At 42.3% G+C, this 18,956-nt stretch overlaps 4 protein-coding genes across 4 annotated transcripts in view; 2 read left to right on the top strand and 2 right to left on the bottom strand.

Annotated features, from left to right (window-relative positions):
- LOC129740066 (octopamine receptor beta-2R) overlaps nucleotides 1–18,956 on the top strand; it is a 408,612-nt gene that overhangs the window by 80,343 nt on the left and 309,313 nt on the right. The gene's annotated exons all lie outside the window — the stretch shown is intronic.
- Nucleotides 1,367–3,823, top strand: LOC129737939 (uncharacterized). Its single transcript, XM_055729109.1, has one exon. It carries the CDS (start codon nucleotides 1,367–1,369, stop codon nucleotides 3,821–3,823), a length of 2,457 nt encoding a protein of 818 aa, XP_055585084.1.
- On the bottom strand, nucleotides 9,667–12,846 carry LOC129737940 (uncharacterized). The gene has a single exon (XM_055729111.1). It carries the CDS (start codon nucleotides 12,844–12,846, stop codon nucleotides 9,667–9,669), a length of 3,180 nt encoding a protein of 1,059 aa, XP_055585086.1.
- LOC129737941 (uncharacterized) lies at nucleotides 12,964–14,937 on the bottom strand. The gene has a single exon (XM_055729112.1). It carries the CDS (start codon nucleotides 14,935–14,937, stop codon nucleotides 12,964–12,966), a length of 1,974 nt encoding a protein of 657 aa, XP_055585087.1.

An 18,956-nucleotide genomic window follows, 5' to 3' on the forward strand; every position in this document is an offset into this window, starting at 1 on the left:
TTCTCGTGAAGAAAAAGGTTCTCAGCGAGTTTCTGTCCAAATCTCCGGGCGAAACTCCGCAAAAAAGTACTCGATGAATAACGTCCGAACAGTCGAGCAGTTGAAGCTGCCGAAACAGTCATTTGATTACACAGCCATGCAGCAGGTTTATCCCCACCTTAAAGGTCTTCCGCTAAATAGCTATACCGACGTCAGGCCGGCCTTAATTATCGGAATCGAACATGTTCGTTTGTTGACATCTCTGGACACTAGAGAAAGTCGGCATGATGACTTAGTGGCGACCAAGACACGACTGGGGTGGTGTGTATATGGCAAGCAGAAGAAAACGTCAACCAACGAAGTGGGCTTGCATATACACTCAGCGCAACAATTTGAAAATCAAGATCTGCACGATTCGATCGGTCGTTTCTTTAAGATGGAAAAAACCCTGGTGACCAAAGAACTGGATTCGAACTTAGATAAGGGGGCCTTGGAAATCCTTCAGCGAACGACCCGACGAATTGGCAACCGTTTCGAAACTGGACTACTCTGGAAATACAAGTACCGTTGCTTTCCAGACACTTTTCCAACAGCAGCACGTCGTGAATCCAGTCTGAATAAACGTTTCATCAAAGATCCCCCTTTGCAGCAAATTGTAAGAGACCAAATTGCAAGCTATTTAGAAAAAGGCTACGCGCATAAAATCACTGATCGAGAGCTGGCAAAGTCAGACCCGAATCAAGTCTGGTACCTACCCCTCGGAGTCGTGCGCAACCCGAAGAAACCGGAAAAAGTCCGACTGATCTGGGACGCGGCAGCCAAAACTAATGGAATATCACTCAACGACCTGCTAATGAAGGGCCCCGATATGGTGACATCACTCCCGGCCGTTCTGTTGCGATTTCGCCAAAGAAGTGTAGCCATATGTGGGGATATTAAAGAAATGTTCCACCAGGTGAACATACGAGACGAAGACAAACAGGCGCAGCGGTTTCTATTTCGCAGCTCACCCGAAGAAACGCCCCAGATCTACGTGATGGATGTTGCCACATTCGGAGCCTCTTGCTCTCCGTGTATCGCCCAATACATCAAAAACAGAAACGCTCAAGAACATGCTGCACAATTTCCTCGTGCTGTTGATGCTATTGTGAACGGGCACTATGTCGACGACTATCTGGCGAGTGTGGACACAAGCTACGAAGCGGTACAATAAATCCTGGAAGTCAGACACGTACATTCACTTGGAGGCTTTGAAATACGAAACTTTCTGTCGAACTCCTCAGAAGTGCTGAAGAGAATAGGAGTCACTTGCCTGGATAGTAATAAGCATCTCAATTTGGAACCAGGTTTGGAGTATCCGGAAAAAGCTGAAAGAGTTTTGGGAATGATGTGGAAGCCCCGGCCAGATCTGTTCACTTTTAGCGCAAATATGCAGCCAGCCATCGAGCGGATCCTGAACAGTGAACGCACACCAACCAAACGAGAAGTGCTCCGTATGGTTATGAGCATTTTTGATCCACTCGGCTTAATAGCACACTACGTAGTGCACGGTAAGGTGTTAATGCAAGAGGTGTGGAAATACGGCTCGGGTTGGGATGATATCCTGCCCGAAGAATTGCGAGCTGATTGGCACCGCTGGAGTCGACTGTTAGCTCAGTTAAATCAAGTTTCTGTTCCTCGTTATTTTTTCCCTGGAATTCCTAGTTCTAATCTCAGCGGTCTTCAACTACATGTGTTCGTTGACGCAAGCGAATCTGCCTTTGCCTGCGTAGCCTATTTACGCATGGTGTACCGTGAAAATGCACACTGTGCCTTGCTCTCTGCGAAGACCAAGGTAGCACCCTTGAAGCCAATATCGATGCCCAGGTCTGAATTGCAAGCTGCTTTGATGGGGGCTCGTTTGGTAGAGACACTGTCGGAAATATTAGAACTCTCTATTGAACGAAAATATCTGTGGACGGACTCTCTTACGGTTCTCTCATGGCTGCGGTCAGACAGTCGACGTTACCATCAATTTGTCACTTACCGTATCGGAGAAATTTTATCCAAAACATCGATTTCTGAATGGCACTATGTGCCCTCTAAACTGAACGTGGCTGACGATGCTACTAAATGGGGAAATGGACCTAGTCTGGATTCGTCTAGTCGTTGGTTTACTGGACCTGATTTCCTTAAAAAGTCAGAAGAATTTTGGCCTGCAGCTCGAAAAATTGGATCCTTACCTGAAGAAGAACTCAGGTCCGCATTCCTGCATCATCATGAATATCAGCCGGCCCTCATCGACGTAACACGATTCCCTCGCTGGACCAAATTATTACGAGCTACAACGTATGTCCTTCGAGCGGTTAAAAAGTTTAAGAAAGAAGTTGTTTCCGGCCCACTAAGTTCAGTCGAGCTTTCAGAAGCCGAGACATTTCTATGGAGACAAACTCAAATCGAAGTTTATCAGGACGAGTACTATCTGTTGGCAAGTAACTTGAATCGAACAGAATGCGAAACAGTTCCTAAATCTAGTTCGCTTTATCACCTATCCCCCTTCATGGACAGTGCGGGAATTATTAGGATGGACAGTCGATTAGGAGCAGCTCCGAACACTTCATTCGAAGCAAAGTACCCAATCATTTTACCAAAAAACCATCCCCTCACTGAGCTGTTGATTCTAAAATACCATCATCAACTCTTGCATCAAAATAATGAAACGGTTTGTAATGAAATCCATCAAAGGTTTCGCATCCCAAACCTGCGTGTAGTAGTTAGAAGAGTTGCAAAAAATTGTATGCTTTGTAGGATCCGCAAGGCACGCCCACAACCGCCTAGAATGGCTCCTTTACCAGCAGTACGCTTGACTCCCCACATCAAACCGTTTTCCCACACAGGAGTTGACTATTTTGGACCGCTTATGGTCAAGCAGGGTCGAAGCCTAGTAAAACGATGGGTGTGTCTCTTCACGTGTTTAACGATCCGAGCCGTGCACGTGGAAATTGTCTATAGCCTCTCCACAAGTTCTTGCATACTAGCGATACGAAGGTTCATAGCACGCCGTGGCTCACCTGCTTCCTTCCATTCCGACAACGGAACTAACTTTCGGGGTGCCTGTAACGTCCTGCGGGAAACAATCCAAAACATCAACGAAGAATGCGCAGCAACCTTCACGAACACCGACACCCAATGGCATTTTAATCCGCCGCTCTCTCCTCACATGGGAGGTGTGTGGGAGCGGATGGTCCGGTCTATAAAGACAGCAATGGAAGCGATAGGTAATCATCCGCAGCACCCGAATGACGAAGTCTTGGAAACAGTTGCACTGGAGGCAGAGGCAATCGTCAATTCTCGTCCCTTGACTTATGTTCCACTAGACCACACTGATGCGGAAGCCCTGACACCCAACCACTTTCTATTATATGGGGAAAAGGGCATCACCCAGCCTTCCAGCATCATCGAATCTAATCCACGAGTGCTACGCGACAGTTGGCGCTTGACACGGACATTAACCGATCTATTCTGGACCAGATGGATCAAAGAATACTTGCCAACGATAGCGCGCAGAACAAAATGGTTTGAAACAGTAAAACCACTGGAAGCCGGAGATTTGGTAATCTTGGTCAACAAAAGCAATCGCAATGGATGGGAACGTGGACGTATTTTGGAGGTCTTCAAGGGTACCGATGGCCAAGTACGGCAGGCGTTAGTGCGTACAAAAAACGGGATCGTTCGACGCCCAGCAACCGTTTTAGCTTTGCTCGACATTCAGACATCAACTGCCGAAAAAGACCGGATTTCTCCGAGACTACACGAAGGGGGGGATGTTGACGAGCCCACTGTGCCAACGTCTGCTGAGAAGTGAGTCCCGGCGACATCTGTGATCTTATCACTCACGGAGAAGAACAGAATAATAACAAGTGATAAACGTCAATTGGAGATAAGGCTAAAACGTGCTCGCCTTCCGTTGATAGAAGTGATCCATCCGATTAATTATTTACCAATTATTCTACGCCTATGTTACACAGTTCCTCAGTGAGAGTTATCATCAGTAGGAAACCCTTATATTGTATCCTCATCTTCTCGGTAAGAACACAGACTTATCTTTATATACAACAGTAGTTTCATATTTATAATGTAGACAGGAACTGGAAAATCAGCCAAGTATTTTGAAGTCAGTGTTTGGAAATCCGTATAATCACCTATATACACTTGAATTGTAAGTTCCCTTTTTGATATTCATTCATTCCTACCTATTTAATAAACACGAAATTAATTGCAGTTTGAAGCATCTGCTATCAGAAAACAGTGTTTTCCTCCAACGGTATCGACAACAGCAGTCGTTACTCGGTTGCGTTCGAGGGATTGCTGGTTGTAAATTTTCTTCTAGTATCCTTTCCTGAGTGTCTACTCTTCCCAATGAAGATTCCCTAACCCGCGCAGTGTTTTCGATAACATTGGAAGCTGTTTGTGCAGCTGAGCGAGAAAGACTTCCCAGAGGGTCTTGGCATTGTGGTTCTTGCTCGGAGCTTAGAATATTGTTTATTTGCTGTTTTGCCGGTGTGGCGGGAGGACCTATTTTGTAAAGAGCAATTAAATCTGAAATATCACGAATCAAAGTTCGTCTTTCCATCTTTTCTTCTTCATTACTAAAACTACATCTTTTTGTACGAAAATAATAGTGAATAAGTCTCGACTTAATTTTTCCATCCATTTTCCGAGTTCTACCTAACTCCTTCTTAATCTCGTTAATTTTTGTGAAAATTATTAAATCTTCATCCCTGGTATTGAATGATGATGCATAATTTCGGTTTTCTCTTGCATCGATTTTTAGTAAATTCTGTAAATATCTTTGTTTGCCTACCAAATCCAAATGTGCAGTTTGCTCAAGCTTATTTCTGATACGTAACTCGTAAACTGTTTCCTCCTCATCCAAATGTTCGGCAAAAGGAAAATTTTCCATTTTTAGCAACTTTACGTTTGCAAATATAAAAAGAAAAAATGTAGAATTAAATCTTAACTTCTAACTAAAATGTTATTATGTAGGCTAAAGTTAAAAGAAAAATGAAGAAATATTTAAACTAAGTTACCCAACAAAATAAGAAATAAAAAATTATTAATTTCGAGCGAGAGATTATATAAAGAAGTATTTAAAACCAGAAAAATGCTCGAAAAATGCCAAAAATCTTAGTCTAACTTAAAGCGAAATTCCTTAATAATAATAATAAAAAATTTCGAGTTTAACTTAAACTATATCTTAGCAACTACAAAATGTTCCGTGAACGGCAGAAAAAATAACTAAAAAAGACAATTTAAAATTTCTTCAAAATATCTCGAGCCTCTAAAACGTTGGGCGCCATGTAAGGCGAGACCTATCCTCGGAAGATTGTGCAGGTTTTGCTAACGGCTTAATGCGCCACTCCCTGAGGAGACCGTTAGCCTGGTTATGGTTTGCCCGGCCAATGAGACCCACCAAAGGGCGAGTTTTTCCTTCTTCTGCTATACTTCTCCTGAAATGACCGTTCTCCAAAAAGTTAGAAAGTACTCCGCCAAAGGCGTCAAGTGCTTCAAAAAAATCCAAAATATTAGAAAAATTTAATTGATCAACCAAAATAGATCAGGTCGGCAAAAAAGATCTGACATCGCCGCTTAGCATCAGCAGTTGAGCGTCTGCCGACCACCAATCTTAGTCGCTTTTCAAGCCAGATGTGAGTTGGAAACAACTGGAGTCCAACGCTCTCCTTAAAAAAAACCGCTGCAAAACGTGAAATGCCTTAAACAGGAAAGTTCTCAAAAAAAGATAAGGCTTCGATTTTAGGGCATTCCACCGTTTATTAAAACAAAAAATCTTCCAAAAAAAATTTTCCTCGACAAAAACTTTATTCCATTCGAGACTAGAACTCATGTTCTCTGGGGTGTTGGAGATTTTTAGGTTGCCACTCTAACCGCTCGATCACATTAGCTGGTGGTGCTGCGGGCTGCTAGCAATCGTTCGGGTTTGGTGGACGGGCAAAAGTGTAGTGGTCGTGCATATCCCTTACGGCATTAGTTTCACGATAGGGTCAACGACCCGAAAAACTGGACACCATTCAGTACCCACCCAAATTTATGCGCATAAATATATTAAGGGAAGGGTACTTACGGCAGTTGGATGTGTTGTTGATGCAGGCTGTTTCGGTGTCGTTTTCTATCGGCTCATCGGGAAATCAGGCTCAATTCGGAGATGTTTTGGGCGACTTGGTGTTTTTGTTGCTTCCGCTCTAGCGGAACCTAGTGGTGCTGTCGCTCGATGTCGAACCCAGATGTTGTTGTGCTGGCCTTCTGCATTGAGTTTCGCGACGATGGTGGGAAACTTACTTTACGGGCGTTTCCGTTCAATTTCGAATCCCGTGGTTGTTGTGGGGGAATTCGAAATTGTGTTGGGGGTTCCGGACTATGTTGACGGAGTCCGGATTTCCGGCGGGGTTTGCTCCGGAAAAAGTTGGTCCGTGTGGTGAATTTCGTTGTTTCGTGAGCCAGGGGAAAGTGTTGTTGGTGCGTACGTCGGGTGCTTGTCGCCTCCTTCTCGCAGGTAAACCTTTTAACGAAACCGTAAGGGATTATTGCGTGCACGTTTCCCTCCCACAAAACTTTTAACTTTTCCGCAAATCGGTTTTTGTGAACGGTTTGCGCCGGTTTATTTTCCACAGCCTGTCGTATGACCCTAAAATCTAGGCCAGAACCAGTTAGTGATCCCTTTCCCATGAAAAACACCTCACGTTTTACCTTCTACTAATCGAAACTCTAGCCACACACCTGACTCAATCCACGATTTCAGACCAAATGATCGAACTGCTCCAGGTCTTCAGAAAATTGCAGCCGTCTATTCATTCTTTAACCGGAACTGCGTAAAGCGAATATTTTACGAAGTTCCCCGACCTATTCTCTTAACCAATTCTTATTTTCCTGATAGTTCGGCTTTCTCCCGAAACTCTCTCTTCCCTTTTAACAATTCAAGTCCCGATTGTTCAAAGGGAAAGCTCGCTGCGAAGTAGAGAAAACTTGCGCTCTGATGTTTTCATCGGCGATGCAATTCCACCCAGGTGGGAGGTGGTTTGTCAGATAGTGGCAATTAAGGCGTTATAAACCTGCACTCTAAATATTTGGTGTACTGCTCGAGTGAAATGTTGGGTAGCTAATTCTAAATAACTGTAGCTTGCTACAAACAGCAAAATCTTTAAGATCCTATCCTTTCTTCCATTTTTTCACAACAACAGATTATTCATTCATTGTATTTTCACCCAACCATTCGCGAAGTTTTTCGCTTTGACTTTCTTTGAATCTGTTTGAATATTGTATCAGCAAACACCAGTGCTGTTCAGTTTTGGCAACTTATAAACTTCACCCCCGCTTTGTCAGTATTAAATAGTTGGAAGTTTTGTGAACGCAAACAAAATAAAAGTTAAGGTTGTTGTACTTAATTGAACGGGTGAAGTGATTTATTGAAATTAATTTGGAAAACAGTAAATTTAATGCAGTTTGAAAAAAAACCTTTAATAAAAAAAAGTCGGTTTAAAACAAACTGGCGATTATTGGCCCCTTACCCTACTTTTGGTGGCACGGGTCACGTCAATCGTCTGGGAACGATCTTTAAAGAGAAACTTTGCTGCATCTACAAACGGTGTCTGTCACTCAGGCGGGTTTTGAAAATGCAGCTTTTTTTTTAAGTTAGTTTGCTCATAGAACAGCGATACACTCTTCCTACATCTGTTGCAGTTTGGGTCATTGGTGACGGTAAATCTCACATAATCTCAGTTTCAACCGCAATATGTCGGAAAGGTAAACGACATTTTTTTAAGGTCTGCGTTCAGTTGAAACTCGGATTTTCAATGAATGGTGTAGATTTTTTTTAATTTTCAAAATAATCGACCTACGGACTAGTTTTGTGTTTAAATCGGAACCATCTACCCTAGAGCTGGTGGCAAAAAAGTACGAGCAACAATCTGTTACTCTGCCAGTAGTAAGACAAAATAGTTATTCACGAGTAGTGATCAGACAATTTACAAATGGCAACAGCTGCGGGTAAAAGGGCGTTGAACGGTGGAAAATTGCTAACCCAAAATACAACCGCTGCAATTGCTGATGCTGCCCGATTCGTTGCTCCTAATGAGCAACGACAGATGGCGTTTGTCTTTATTAGAATTGTGAACTTAAGTGATGAAACCATGGCAGCACATCATTATTGCAGGAATTGGTCGGTTCATTTGAAGCTCGTTTTTAAAACGAGTTGAACTGAACTGATTCAGGTTATAGATAGAGGGAATTTCAAATTTTGAAGTTGATAGTTCGATTATTTGTTGCAATTATTTGATGTGAGAAGGAATAAGAGATTGGGGCAAATTTCTATATTTAAATTTTATTCTTTGCATTTAATAAAAAATATATTTAAGTTCATGTCTGTCAATTATTAATTTTTCGTAAGTTTTGTTAGTTTTTTTTTTCATTCTAGTCTTTGTTGAAATTATTGTCATTTTTTTGTCATTTTTGTCATTTTTGTCATTTTTGTCATTTTTGTTATTTTTGTCATTTTTGTCATTTTTTGTCATTTTTGTCATTTTTGTCATTTTTGTCATTTTTGTCATTTTTGTCATTTTTGTCATTTTTGTCATTTTTGTCATTTTTGTCATTTTTGTCATTTTTGTCATTTTTGTCATTTTTGTCATTTTTGTCATTTTTGTCATTTTTGTCATTTTTGTCATTTTTGTCATTTTTGTCATTTTTGTCATTTTTGTCATTTTTGTCATTTTTGTCATTTTTGTCATTTTTGTCATTTTTGTCATTTTTGTCATTTTTGTCATTTTTGTCATTTTTGTCATTTTTGTCATTGTGGCCACCGTGGCCAAAATGTTCCCTCTTGGCCGAAAGCTAAGCTGGTCCTCGGTCCTTTGCGTATCCAGTGGACTGTAGGCTGGATAGGGTACCCAATTGACCTCCTTGGTCGTTCGATATAACGGCGATTTCGGGTAAGTTTTCTCGATCGATCTTGGCAATAATAATAGCACGAATTTGATTTACACACCGATTTATTAGTTAACAAAAACTCATTTTATTATGGGCTAGCAACTAAACTATATTGAGAATTATTCTCTAAAATTTACAACTAATTATTAAGCAAAGTTTGCCATCGATCTGTTTTCGTTCGAGCACAGCAGAATTCTGATCTTGCTCAAGCCTAGCCAAAATTTGTTCTTCTAATAATGCCTTCTTTGGCGCATTTTTCAAAATCATTTAGAATGACAAAAAAGTAATAATAAAAAGTAACTAGCTTAATCTATTATTATTTTCTGGTTGTTGAACTCTCTTCTGGTTGGGTGGATTCTGGGCTATCACCCCACCTCCCCCTCATGTGTTGATCGTTTCTCGCCTCCCCCTCGGATGATGATCATTCTCGGTCGCACTCTGTTGGGAGCGATTGGGATGATAATGATGATGTTGTGTTGCTCTCGTAGAGTAGAAAAATAGGGATGCTGTAGCCACTCTCAAGGGATCTTTCGGTTCTCTCTCTTGGTTTGCCTCAGTTGTGGATCGCAGTTTGGTAATTTGATGACGTCATAAACCAGTGGCTCGCAACCACCGATTGCGTTCCGCAACATTCTCGCCCACACTGAAATTCTGGGGATTTCTGAAATAAAAGAACAGAACTCTCGAACAAGGTATGTGTGGAGCCAACTAATTTTGATCAGGAGATACCAAATCTTCCTCCTTGGAATCGACAGATGGAAGTATGCAAATTTTCTCCACCGGTCGCGTAGTGGAACCCTTCGCAGTTTTTAATGTAACCACGCGGACGACTCTGTCGTCCCCGGGGTGTAGTTGGAGTATGCGTGCCAATTTCCACCGGGCTGGCGGTAGACCTTCTTCACGCATAACGACGAGCTGACCTTCAGTAATTTTGATTGGCGGTTGCCAACGTTTCGCTCGTCCCTGTAGCTGTGTCAAATACTCCGTACGCCATCTCTTCCAGAATTCTCGTAATTGCTTTTGAACTGCCTGCCAGTAGTGAAGTCGGTTCATGGGAATATTTGAGAAATCTGGATCTGGTAGTTGCTGTATTGGTTTGCCAATTATGAAGTGTCCGGGAGTCAGAGGTTCCAGGTCGTTGGGATCTTCTGACTGCGATGTAATTGGTCGTGAGTTCAAGCAGGCCTCTACTTGAACCAACAATGTGGTGAAGTCTTCAGGGTTAACTGGATTGTCCCCCAAGACGCGTATTAAATGGTGTTTCGCCGATCGTACCGCCGCCTCCCATAATCCTCCAAAGTGCGGCGCGCCGGCCGGGTTGAAATGCCACTTGATTCCATCTCCTGCGTATTCTCGTGCCATTTTCTCCTTGTGAGCTTCGCTGGTTAGTAGTTTACGAAGCTGGTTGTCGGCGCCTACAAAATTCGTCCCATTATCCGAGTAAATGTCTGAACATTTTCCTCGCCTTGCGGTGAATCTCCTTAGCGCTTGAATGAACCGTTCCGTCGACAAATCAGACACCAGCTCAAGGTGTACGGCCTTCGTAGTCATGCAGACAAAAAGGGCGACATAACCCTTAGAAACTGGTCTGCGGGGAGCAAGACGTAGATAAACCGGACCAAAGTAATCTACACCAGTGCGACTAAAGGGTGCCGCGATGGTGACTCGGGCTGCTGGAAGTTCGCCCATGAACTGCTGGATGGCTCTTGGTTTTACTCGGAAACAACGCTGACACTGATGTACCACAATTCGGGTGATATTCCGACCTCCAAGTGGCCAGTACTTGAGCCGCACTGTTGCGAGTAGAAGTTGCGGGCTGGCGTGGAGCAAACGCTTGTGGTAGTGCTCTATAATCATTCTGGTTATCGGGTGTTTTGCAGGAAGGACTATCGGATGCTTCGTATTCTCTGCTTCGCTAGAATGTCTGAGTCGACCACCAACTCGGATAAGATTGTCTTCTGAAAGCATCGGGTTGAAAAACCGTAACTGCGAGCTTCGGGGAACAGGCTGCTGCCTTTTGAGTGCTTTCCATTCTTCGCTAAGGTCTTCTTGCTGTGCGTGGCGAATGATGATGAATTCAGATTCTTGCAACTCTTCTGTAGTCAGAAAACCTTCTGTTTGCTTTCGTTTCTGAGTTGGCTTCAAATACCGACGCAAATACGCCGTCCTCCTAACCATGTCGCTAAATGTTGAAAACTGCTTAACGTACCACCTTCCAAATGCTTCCCTTTCGACCGCCGAACACTGAACCGCCTCACGTCGAAATTCTTTAGCTACTTCGTCTTCATTGAACGTTACCGGTGCGTTAGGCCAAGTGCTGTGGTCGTTTTTCAGCCATTGAGGGCCTTCCCACCATAGTTCGTTGTACAGAATATCTCCAGGTGATAAACCTCTCGATATGAGATCCGCTGGATTACAGGTTCCTGGTACATGATTCCATACATGCTGCTCCGTAATTTGTTGAATCTTGGAAACTCTGTTCCCGACGAATACCGTAAGCGTGCTGGGGATTGCCTTCAGCCATTGCAGCACGCACGATGAATCAGACCAGAAGAATACCTTGGGATTGAATTTGACTGCCTTGATGACCATTTCTGAAAGCTGTGCTCCGTGCAAAGCTCCGCATAGTTCCAATCGAGGGATTGACTGCGTTTTCAAAGGGGCTATTTTCGATTTGGATGTAAGCAGCGATACCTTTACTCTGCCGTCTGTATCAACGCTCCTAAAATACGCGCAGGCACCATATGCGCGTTCTGAGGCATCTGTGAACACATGCAACTGAATTTCCGTAGCATTCGGTATTACCACACAGCGTGAAATCGTCAACTTATTCAGGAGTGGAAGTTTTTCTTGGAAATTACGCCAGTCTTCTGCCATCTCGTGTGGCAAAGGTTGATCCCAATCTACGCTCTTACCGTCGGCACCCTGGAGGCACCAAATCTTCTGCATGAATATCTTTGCCGACGTCACTACAGCTCCGATGAAGCCTAGAGGATCGAATAGAGCAGCGATGAACGACAACACCTTCCGCTTGGTTAAATTTTTAACGCCTTCCAAATCCGCTATGTTGAAGTGAAATTTGAGAACATCCCTTCCTGGTAACCACGTCAACCCTAGCGTGCGAACTGCAGGATCTGGATCTAGATCAACACCAATCTCTCCTTTCAATGCCAAATTTTCTGGAGAAACATCTAGGAGAACCTCCGGAGAATTTGAAGCCCATTTTCTGAAGCAGAACCCGCCACTAATTGCGCACAGCTCAAGTTGTCTACGAAGTTCAGCAACTTCCGAAACATCTGCACCTCCAGTTAAAACATCGTCCATGTAAACGTCATCCATCAACGATATTGCCGCTTGAGGAAAACGTTCTCTTTCATCCGTCGCCAGTTGCTTTAGAGTTCTGGTAGCCAAAAATGGGGCAGGTTTGGTCCCATACGTAACCGTTGCCAATTCATAAGTTTCCACCTCCTCGTCTGGTGAATTACGCCACAAAATACTTTGAAACGGCATGTCGTTTGGATGAACCTTGATTTGCCGGAACATTTTTTCGATGTCGGCTACCAACATAATATGTCTCGTTCTGCTGCGAAGTATAAGTGATCGGAGATCGTCTTGGATGACCGGTCCACAAAGTAATGCGTCGTTCAGCGACCTTCCTGTGCTTGTTCGACACGACGCATCGAAAACCACGCGTACCTTGGTGGTTGTGCTGGATTGTTTCACCACTGGATGATGCGGAAGATAACACCTCTTTTTATCGTCGGCTGGATTGATGTGTACCTTATGCATGTGTCCCAATTCTCGGTATTCCTGCATAAACTTGTTGTATTCCTGACGCAACTCTGGTTCCCTCAGAAGTCTACGTTCAATACTTTGCAGTCGCCGCATGGCGATGTCCCTTGACTCGCCTACCGTTTCAAACCCGTTCTCATTTTGAGGAAGTGATACCGTGTATCGACCGTCGTTGCCTCTTTTCACCGTTCGCACATAGTGCTCCTCGCATCGTTACTCTTCCGGAGAATAAATCACTGCCGATTCTATTTCATCGCAAGCCCAAAACTGTGCCATCAACTGCTCCAGACCACCCGTTGCTACCACATTACAAGAAATCCTCGTCGCTTGATCGTACATGTTGACGGCGCCTGTCGCAATCCAACCAAATACCGTCTCGGTGAATGTGGGAAGTCCATTTCCCAATTGTATCCTTTTTCCGGCCTTGAAGAATGAGAAGAAGTGTTCAATTCCAAGCACCATGTCGACCGACCTGGTTTCGAAGAATGCTGGATCGGCTAGCTCGACGTCTGGCAATTTCCATCCATTAACGTCAACGCTCGAAGTTGGTAAATCCGCTGTGACTGTTGGAAGCACCAAGAAATCCATCCTGTATCGAGAGTTCGAAATCCTCGATTTGACGAGAAGATTGGCCTTGTGCTTCACTCTTGCTACTGCTTGCCCAATGCCTTGAACTGAGACGTCTGCCTGCCTGCGCTGAACCTGTAACAGCTGTATGAGGCTTTCCGATACGAAGTTCGATTCTGATCCCGAATCCAGCAGTGCCCGCGCTGGATGGGAAACGCCGTTGTCGTCCTCCACTAGAACGACCGCTGTAGCAAGTAGAACGGAAGATGTGCGATGCCCCGAAAGATTAGCCGATGTAGTCTCCCTGATTCTAGTACCTTCTCCAGACCCATTTGGATTTCCGCCTTGTGAATTAGAGCCCTTGCTCTCAGCGTTGGATTCCGATCGATAACAAACCATGGTGTGGTGCTTGCCCTTGCAGCCTCGACAGAGAAAACGTGAAGTACAATCCGCAGCCAAATGTCCGTGCCTAAGACAGTTCCTGCACAACGAGTTGTTCCGAACTAGCTTGTCCCTGGAAGCTATCGACATTTTCCTGAATGTAGCGCATTCGTGAAGCATATGTGTACCCGAGCATGCAGCACATCGTCCCCCTGACTGATGTGATTGAGAAGAGTTGAAGTTTATCTTGGTTGGTACTTGTCGTCTCCTTGACGACTGCGGGAAATCAGCCTTCGATTCCGGCTTGACCGGAAGTGAACCCAAAACTCGAACGCGCCTTTGGATAAACTCCGTCAGATCCTTAAGTGTATCCTTTTCCTTGGACGACGACTGCTCCTCCCAGCCTCGGCGTGTTGTTGCATCTAATCGTGAACTCAAGATGTACAGAAGAAGTAAGTCCCTATAATCGACTCGCGTTACCAGTTGGTCGAGTGTATTCACTGCTCTTTCAAAGCTCTCTAGCAATGATTGCAGCTCCGCTCCAGATTCCTTCGCAAGGGGGGTTGGTAGATTGAAAAGAGTTTGCACCTGTCGACGTCGAAGCAGCTTACTATCGTTATAGTGTTTTGTCATCGTGTCCCACGCAATTTGATAGTTGGCCCTGGTGATAGGAAAGGGGTCGACTAAAGCCTTTGCTTCACCTGCCAAACATCCCTTTAAGTAGTGGAATTTTTCGATTTCAGGTAGATCAGGTTTGCAGTGTATCAGCGAGGTGTACAAATCACGGAAGCTCAGCCATTCGTCGACATTCCCATCGAAAGTCTGCAACTTGATCTGCGGCAAACGAACATGCTCCACGGTAGGGTGCTGCGAAGTTTCCAATCCAACAATCGTAGAGTTCAGAAAAATTCCGTCTTCCAACTGTCTCGCCTTATCCATCAACCTGGCCTTCGCGGTGTAGTAGCGGTCAGCAAACGTTGCTCGATCCTGGGCGTAGTCGTACTCGGCAGCATCATAGTCGTCATGAACCTCCAACTCCATAATGGCACTATTTACATTTTCCCATGATTCATCAATTCTTTCTAAACGCACTTTCACATCACTGGCAGACACAGTAGCTGAATGCAGCGATTCCACGAACTTGAAAATATTGTCGAAAATATCCTGCAGGCCTTTAAGTTTGACTTGCAGAATCTTGAACGTCACCGACTTCTTGGTACCTTGTGATGGCCCGGGCATGATGAATCGTTAAACTCCCTCGCAGTTGACAGAAATTGAATGAGAGCGTAAGTATTTGAATCTTTATGCCTAGCTTCGTGAAGGACATATACTGTAGTGCTACTAACCTACCGGAACAACCGGTGCGACTCCACTACAGGTAAATGTCTGTCGACTGCTATCGAGCTTAATTTATTGATATTATTTGCTCGCGGTCCAGGGCACCAATGTTCATGAGAGGCAATCGAAATAGTAGATGTAGTATGCAGAATATTTCAAACTTCGACTAAACACATACTGTTCTAACTAACCTGAACAAAAAAATATGTTGAGCGGCAGGTTAAGAAGAACAATTGCCGAATCTCCAATTCCAAAATTAAAATCCTCGGAAAATACGATAAAATAATTTTCCAAATCGATGCGCTGTTTATGGATGTTTCCTTTTGGTTCAATAAGTTCCACAGATGTTGCTCACAGATTCATACATATGATTGTTGTTCGAGAATTCATAAAGGGTTGGATGTAGTATCGATCAAGGCCTTGCTTCGGCTAGACATATACGAGGTGTAGTTTTTTTTTTATTTACCTTAACGGAAAACTCGTGCGGTGTCCTCGTCTCGTCTCAACCGGTCGTCGGGCTCGTGAACGTGCGTAAAAAGGTCTCCAGAGTTGTGAATTCCGTGAATCCGAATTCCGCGAATTTCCGAAAATCACAAATCGATGTTGTGATGAATGTTGTGATGAATGGCGGTTTGCAGCAATTAAATGCTACTCTCAATTTGGGGCTTCCAATGACGTCGTCGTCGATGACGATGATGACGGTAAGTTTAGTGATGATGTGTGGCAGGAAAAATAGAAGTGGTGTAGTAACCGAAAAGAGTCCAAGCAACGGCTGGACATATATTTGTGTGTATTTTACCTGTGAAACCAGGAATTCCGCCTGGAATTGTCCTCCGTTGCAAGGCGATGAATTGTGCGTGAAAATCCGATCCAAATTCGTGCTAACCAGAGTGCATATGGTGTGGTGATGATGTGGTGAGATGATGATCCCAACTTGTTGGTGAGATATCACTGAGTGAGTTGATGAGATCACGACCACAATGCGACAGCGAGCCTAACGATTCCTCGGTGGAATCGTTTCAACGTTGTTTATCCGGCTCGAAGGACCAAAATGTTCCTCCGTGGCCAAAATGTTCCCTCTTGGCCGAAAGCTAAGCTGGTCCTCGGTCCTTTGCGTATCCAGTGGACTGTAGGCTGGATAGGGTACCCAATTGACCTCCTTGGTCGTTCGATATAACGGCGATTTCGGGTAAGTTTTCTCGATCGATCTTGGCAATAATAATAGCACGAATTTGATTTACACACCGATTTATTAGTTAACAAAAACTCATTTTATTATGGGCTAGCAACTAAACTATATTGAGAATTATTCTCTAAAATTTACAACTAATTATTAAGCAAAGTTTGCCATCGATCTGTTTTCGTTCGAGCACAGCAGAATTCTGATCTTGCTCAAGCCTAGCCAAAATTTGTTCTTCTAATAATGCCTTCTTTGGCGCATTTTTCAAAATCATTTAGAATGACAAAAAAGTAATAATAAAAAGTAACTAGCTTAATCTATTATTATTTTCTGGTTGTTGAACTCTCTTCTGGTTGGGTGGATTCTGGGCTATCACCCCACCTCCCCCTCATGTGTTGATCGTTTCTCGCCTCCCCCTCGGATGATGATCATTCTCGGTCGCACTCTGTTGGGAGCGATTGGGATGATAATGATGATGTTGTGTTGCTCTCGTAGAGTAGAAAAATAGGGATGCTGTAGCCACTCTCAAGGGATCTTTCGGTTCTCTCTCTTGGTTTGCCTCAGTTGTGGATCGCAGTTTGGTAATTTGATGACGTCATAAACCAGTGGCTCGCAACCACCGATTGCGTTCCGCAACAGTCATTTTTGTCATTTTTGTCATTTTTGTCATTTTTGTCATTTTTGTCATTTTTATCATTTTTGTCATTTTTGTCATTTTTGTCATTTTTGTCATTTTTGTCATTTTTGTCATTTTTGTCATTTTTGTCATTTTTGTCATTTTTGTCATTTTTGTCATTTTTGTCATTTTTGTCATTTTTGTCATTTTTGTCATTTTTGTCATTTTTGTCATTTTTGTCATTTTTGTCATTTTTGTCATTTTTGTCATTTTTGTCATTTTTGTCATTTTTGTCATTTTTGACATTTTTGACATTTTTGTCATTTTTGTCATTTTTGTCATTTTTGTCATTTTTGTCATTTTTGTCATTTTTGTCATTTTTGTCATTTTTGTCATTTTTGTCATTTTTGTCATTTTTGTCATTTTTGTCATTTTTGTCATTTTTGTCATTTTTGTCATTTTTGTCATTTTTGTCATTTTTGTCATTTTTGTCATTTTTGTCATTTTTGTCATTTTTGTCATTTTTGTCATTTTTGTCATTTTTGTCATTTTTGTCATTTTTGTCATTTTTGTCATTTTTGTCATTTTTGTCATTTTTGTCATTTTTGTCATTTTTGTCATTTTTGTCATTTTTGTCATTTTTGTCATTTTTGTCATTTTTGTCATTTTTGTCATTTTTGTCATTTTTGTCATTTTTGTCATTTTTGTCATTTTTGTCATTTTTGTCATTTTTGTCATTTTTGTCATTTTTGTCATTTTTGTCATTTTTGTCATTTTTTTAATTTTTGTCATTTTTGTCATTTTTGTCATTTTTGTCATTTTTGTCATTTTTGTAATTTTTGTAATTTTTGTCATTTTTGTCATTTTTGTCATTTTTGTCATTTTTGTCATTTTTGTCATTTTTGTCATTTTTGTCATTTTTGTCATTTTTGTCATTTTTGTCATTTTTGTCATTTTTGTCATTTTTGTCATTTTTGTCATTTTTGCCATTTTTGTCATATTTGTCATTTTTGTCATTTTTGTCATTTTTGTCATTTTTTTTTTCATCTTACGCCATTTTTGTCATTTTTTTAATTTGAATCAAATTAGTAGCAAGTGGTAGATAAAAAAATATTTTAGAATTATTTGAATGTCATTCAAATTCAGTTCCTAAATAAAGATTTTCTACAATATTTCGTTCTCATTCCTCTCTACGCTTCAGAATCATTCCAATAGGATAGTTCATTGTTCTTGTTGTCGAAATTACTTTTCTTGGGTCTTACTTTTGTGGAGTATCTCAATTTGTTGCTGTCTCGATAACTTAGTAATTTTTATGAAATTGTTGTTTTATACTAATACGGAATGAATCTTCTTATCATTTTATATGATGTGGAATAATTCGAATGATTCTGCTTCAACCAAACGCAAGCCATCCACGAAGAAGCGTCGCGTCGCGTCAGCGTTTCACTTAAATCCGCACGCATAATGCGTAGGAGTGCGTCGATCCACGGGAATCCGTTTTCCCGGGCAATTCAGCAATATTCCACAGGCTTCATCAGCAAAATGGGGTCTGGGAGATGAATTTTCCAACATCGTCAACCGGGGGTGGAAATTTATGCCCGCTCCGCCCCATCCATAATCGTCTCAGTTGTTGTTTGTTGGATGTCGAAATAATTCATGTGCCTTGTTGTGCCGCGGCTCCGTACGATTGAATTGATTTTCATTTTGTTTCCACTTCTCACATCCGAATCGGAATTGATACAGCATTTTTGTACCACGTACATATTATCCGTTTACTTGTGTACCAATAAATCTTCATCCACTTGACACATGACACAAGGCTTAAACTTTGGTACCTCTTGTAATTTTTACGGAAGAAATTTGTTTTTGATTCACGAATTGCTCCCGGCCACCATCAGGATGAGTTGCTTAAGGAGGGGTGTGAATAGGGTAAGGATAACAAGAATCCTAAGAACTGAGATTTTTTTACAAGTAACTGGAAACTGTGAAATTTATCAAAATTATCATGCATAACAGATTTATCCTCCATTTTTGTTTAACAATTTGTATAGAATACGACAATCGAATCGTTTGACTCTATAAAACAATAATAATTATATGAATTCATGAAATTGTCCTTATAAA

The sequence above is a fragment of the Uranotaenia lowii genome, chromosome 1, assembly GCF_029784155.1.
Source record: "Uranotaenia lowii strain MFRU-FL chromosome 1, ASM2978415v1, whole genome shotgun sequence".
NCBI classification, from domain to species: Eukaryota; Metazoa; Arthropoda; class Insecta; order Diptera; family Culicidae; genus Uranotaenia; species Uranotaenia lowii.

Bases quoted from the DNA above. Each gene is read 5' to 3' on its own strand.
- LOC129737941 (XM_055729112.1), bottom strand. From the start codon at position 14,937: ATGCCCGGGCCATCACAAGGTACCAAGAAGTCGGTGACGTTCAAGATT.
- LOC129737939 (XM_055729109.1), top strand. From the start codon at position 1,367: ATGTGGAAGCCCCGGCCAGATCTGTTCACTTTTAGCGCAAATATGCAG.
- LOC129737940 (XM_055729111.1), bottom strand. From the start codon at position 12,846: ATGCGGCGACTGCAAAGTATTGAACGTAGACTTCTGAGGGAACCAGAG.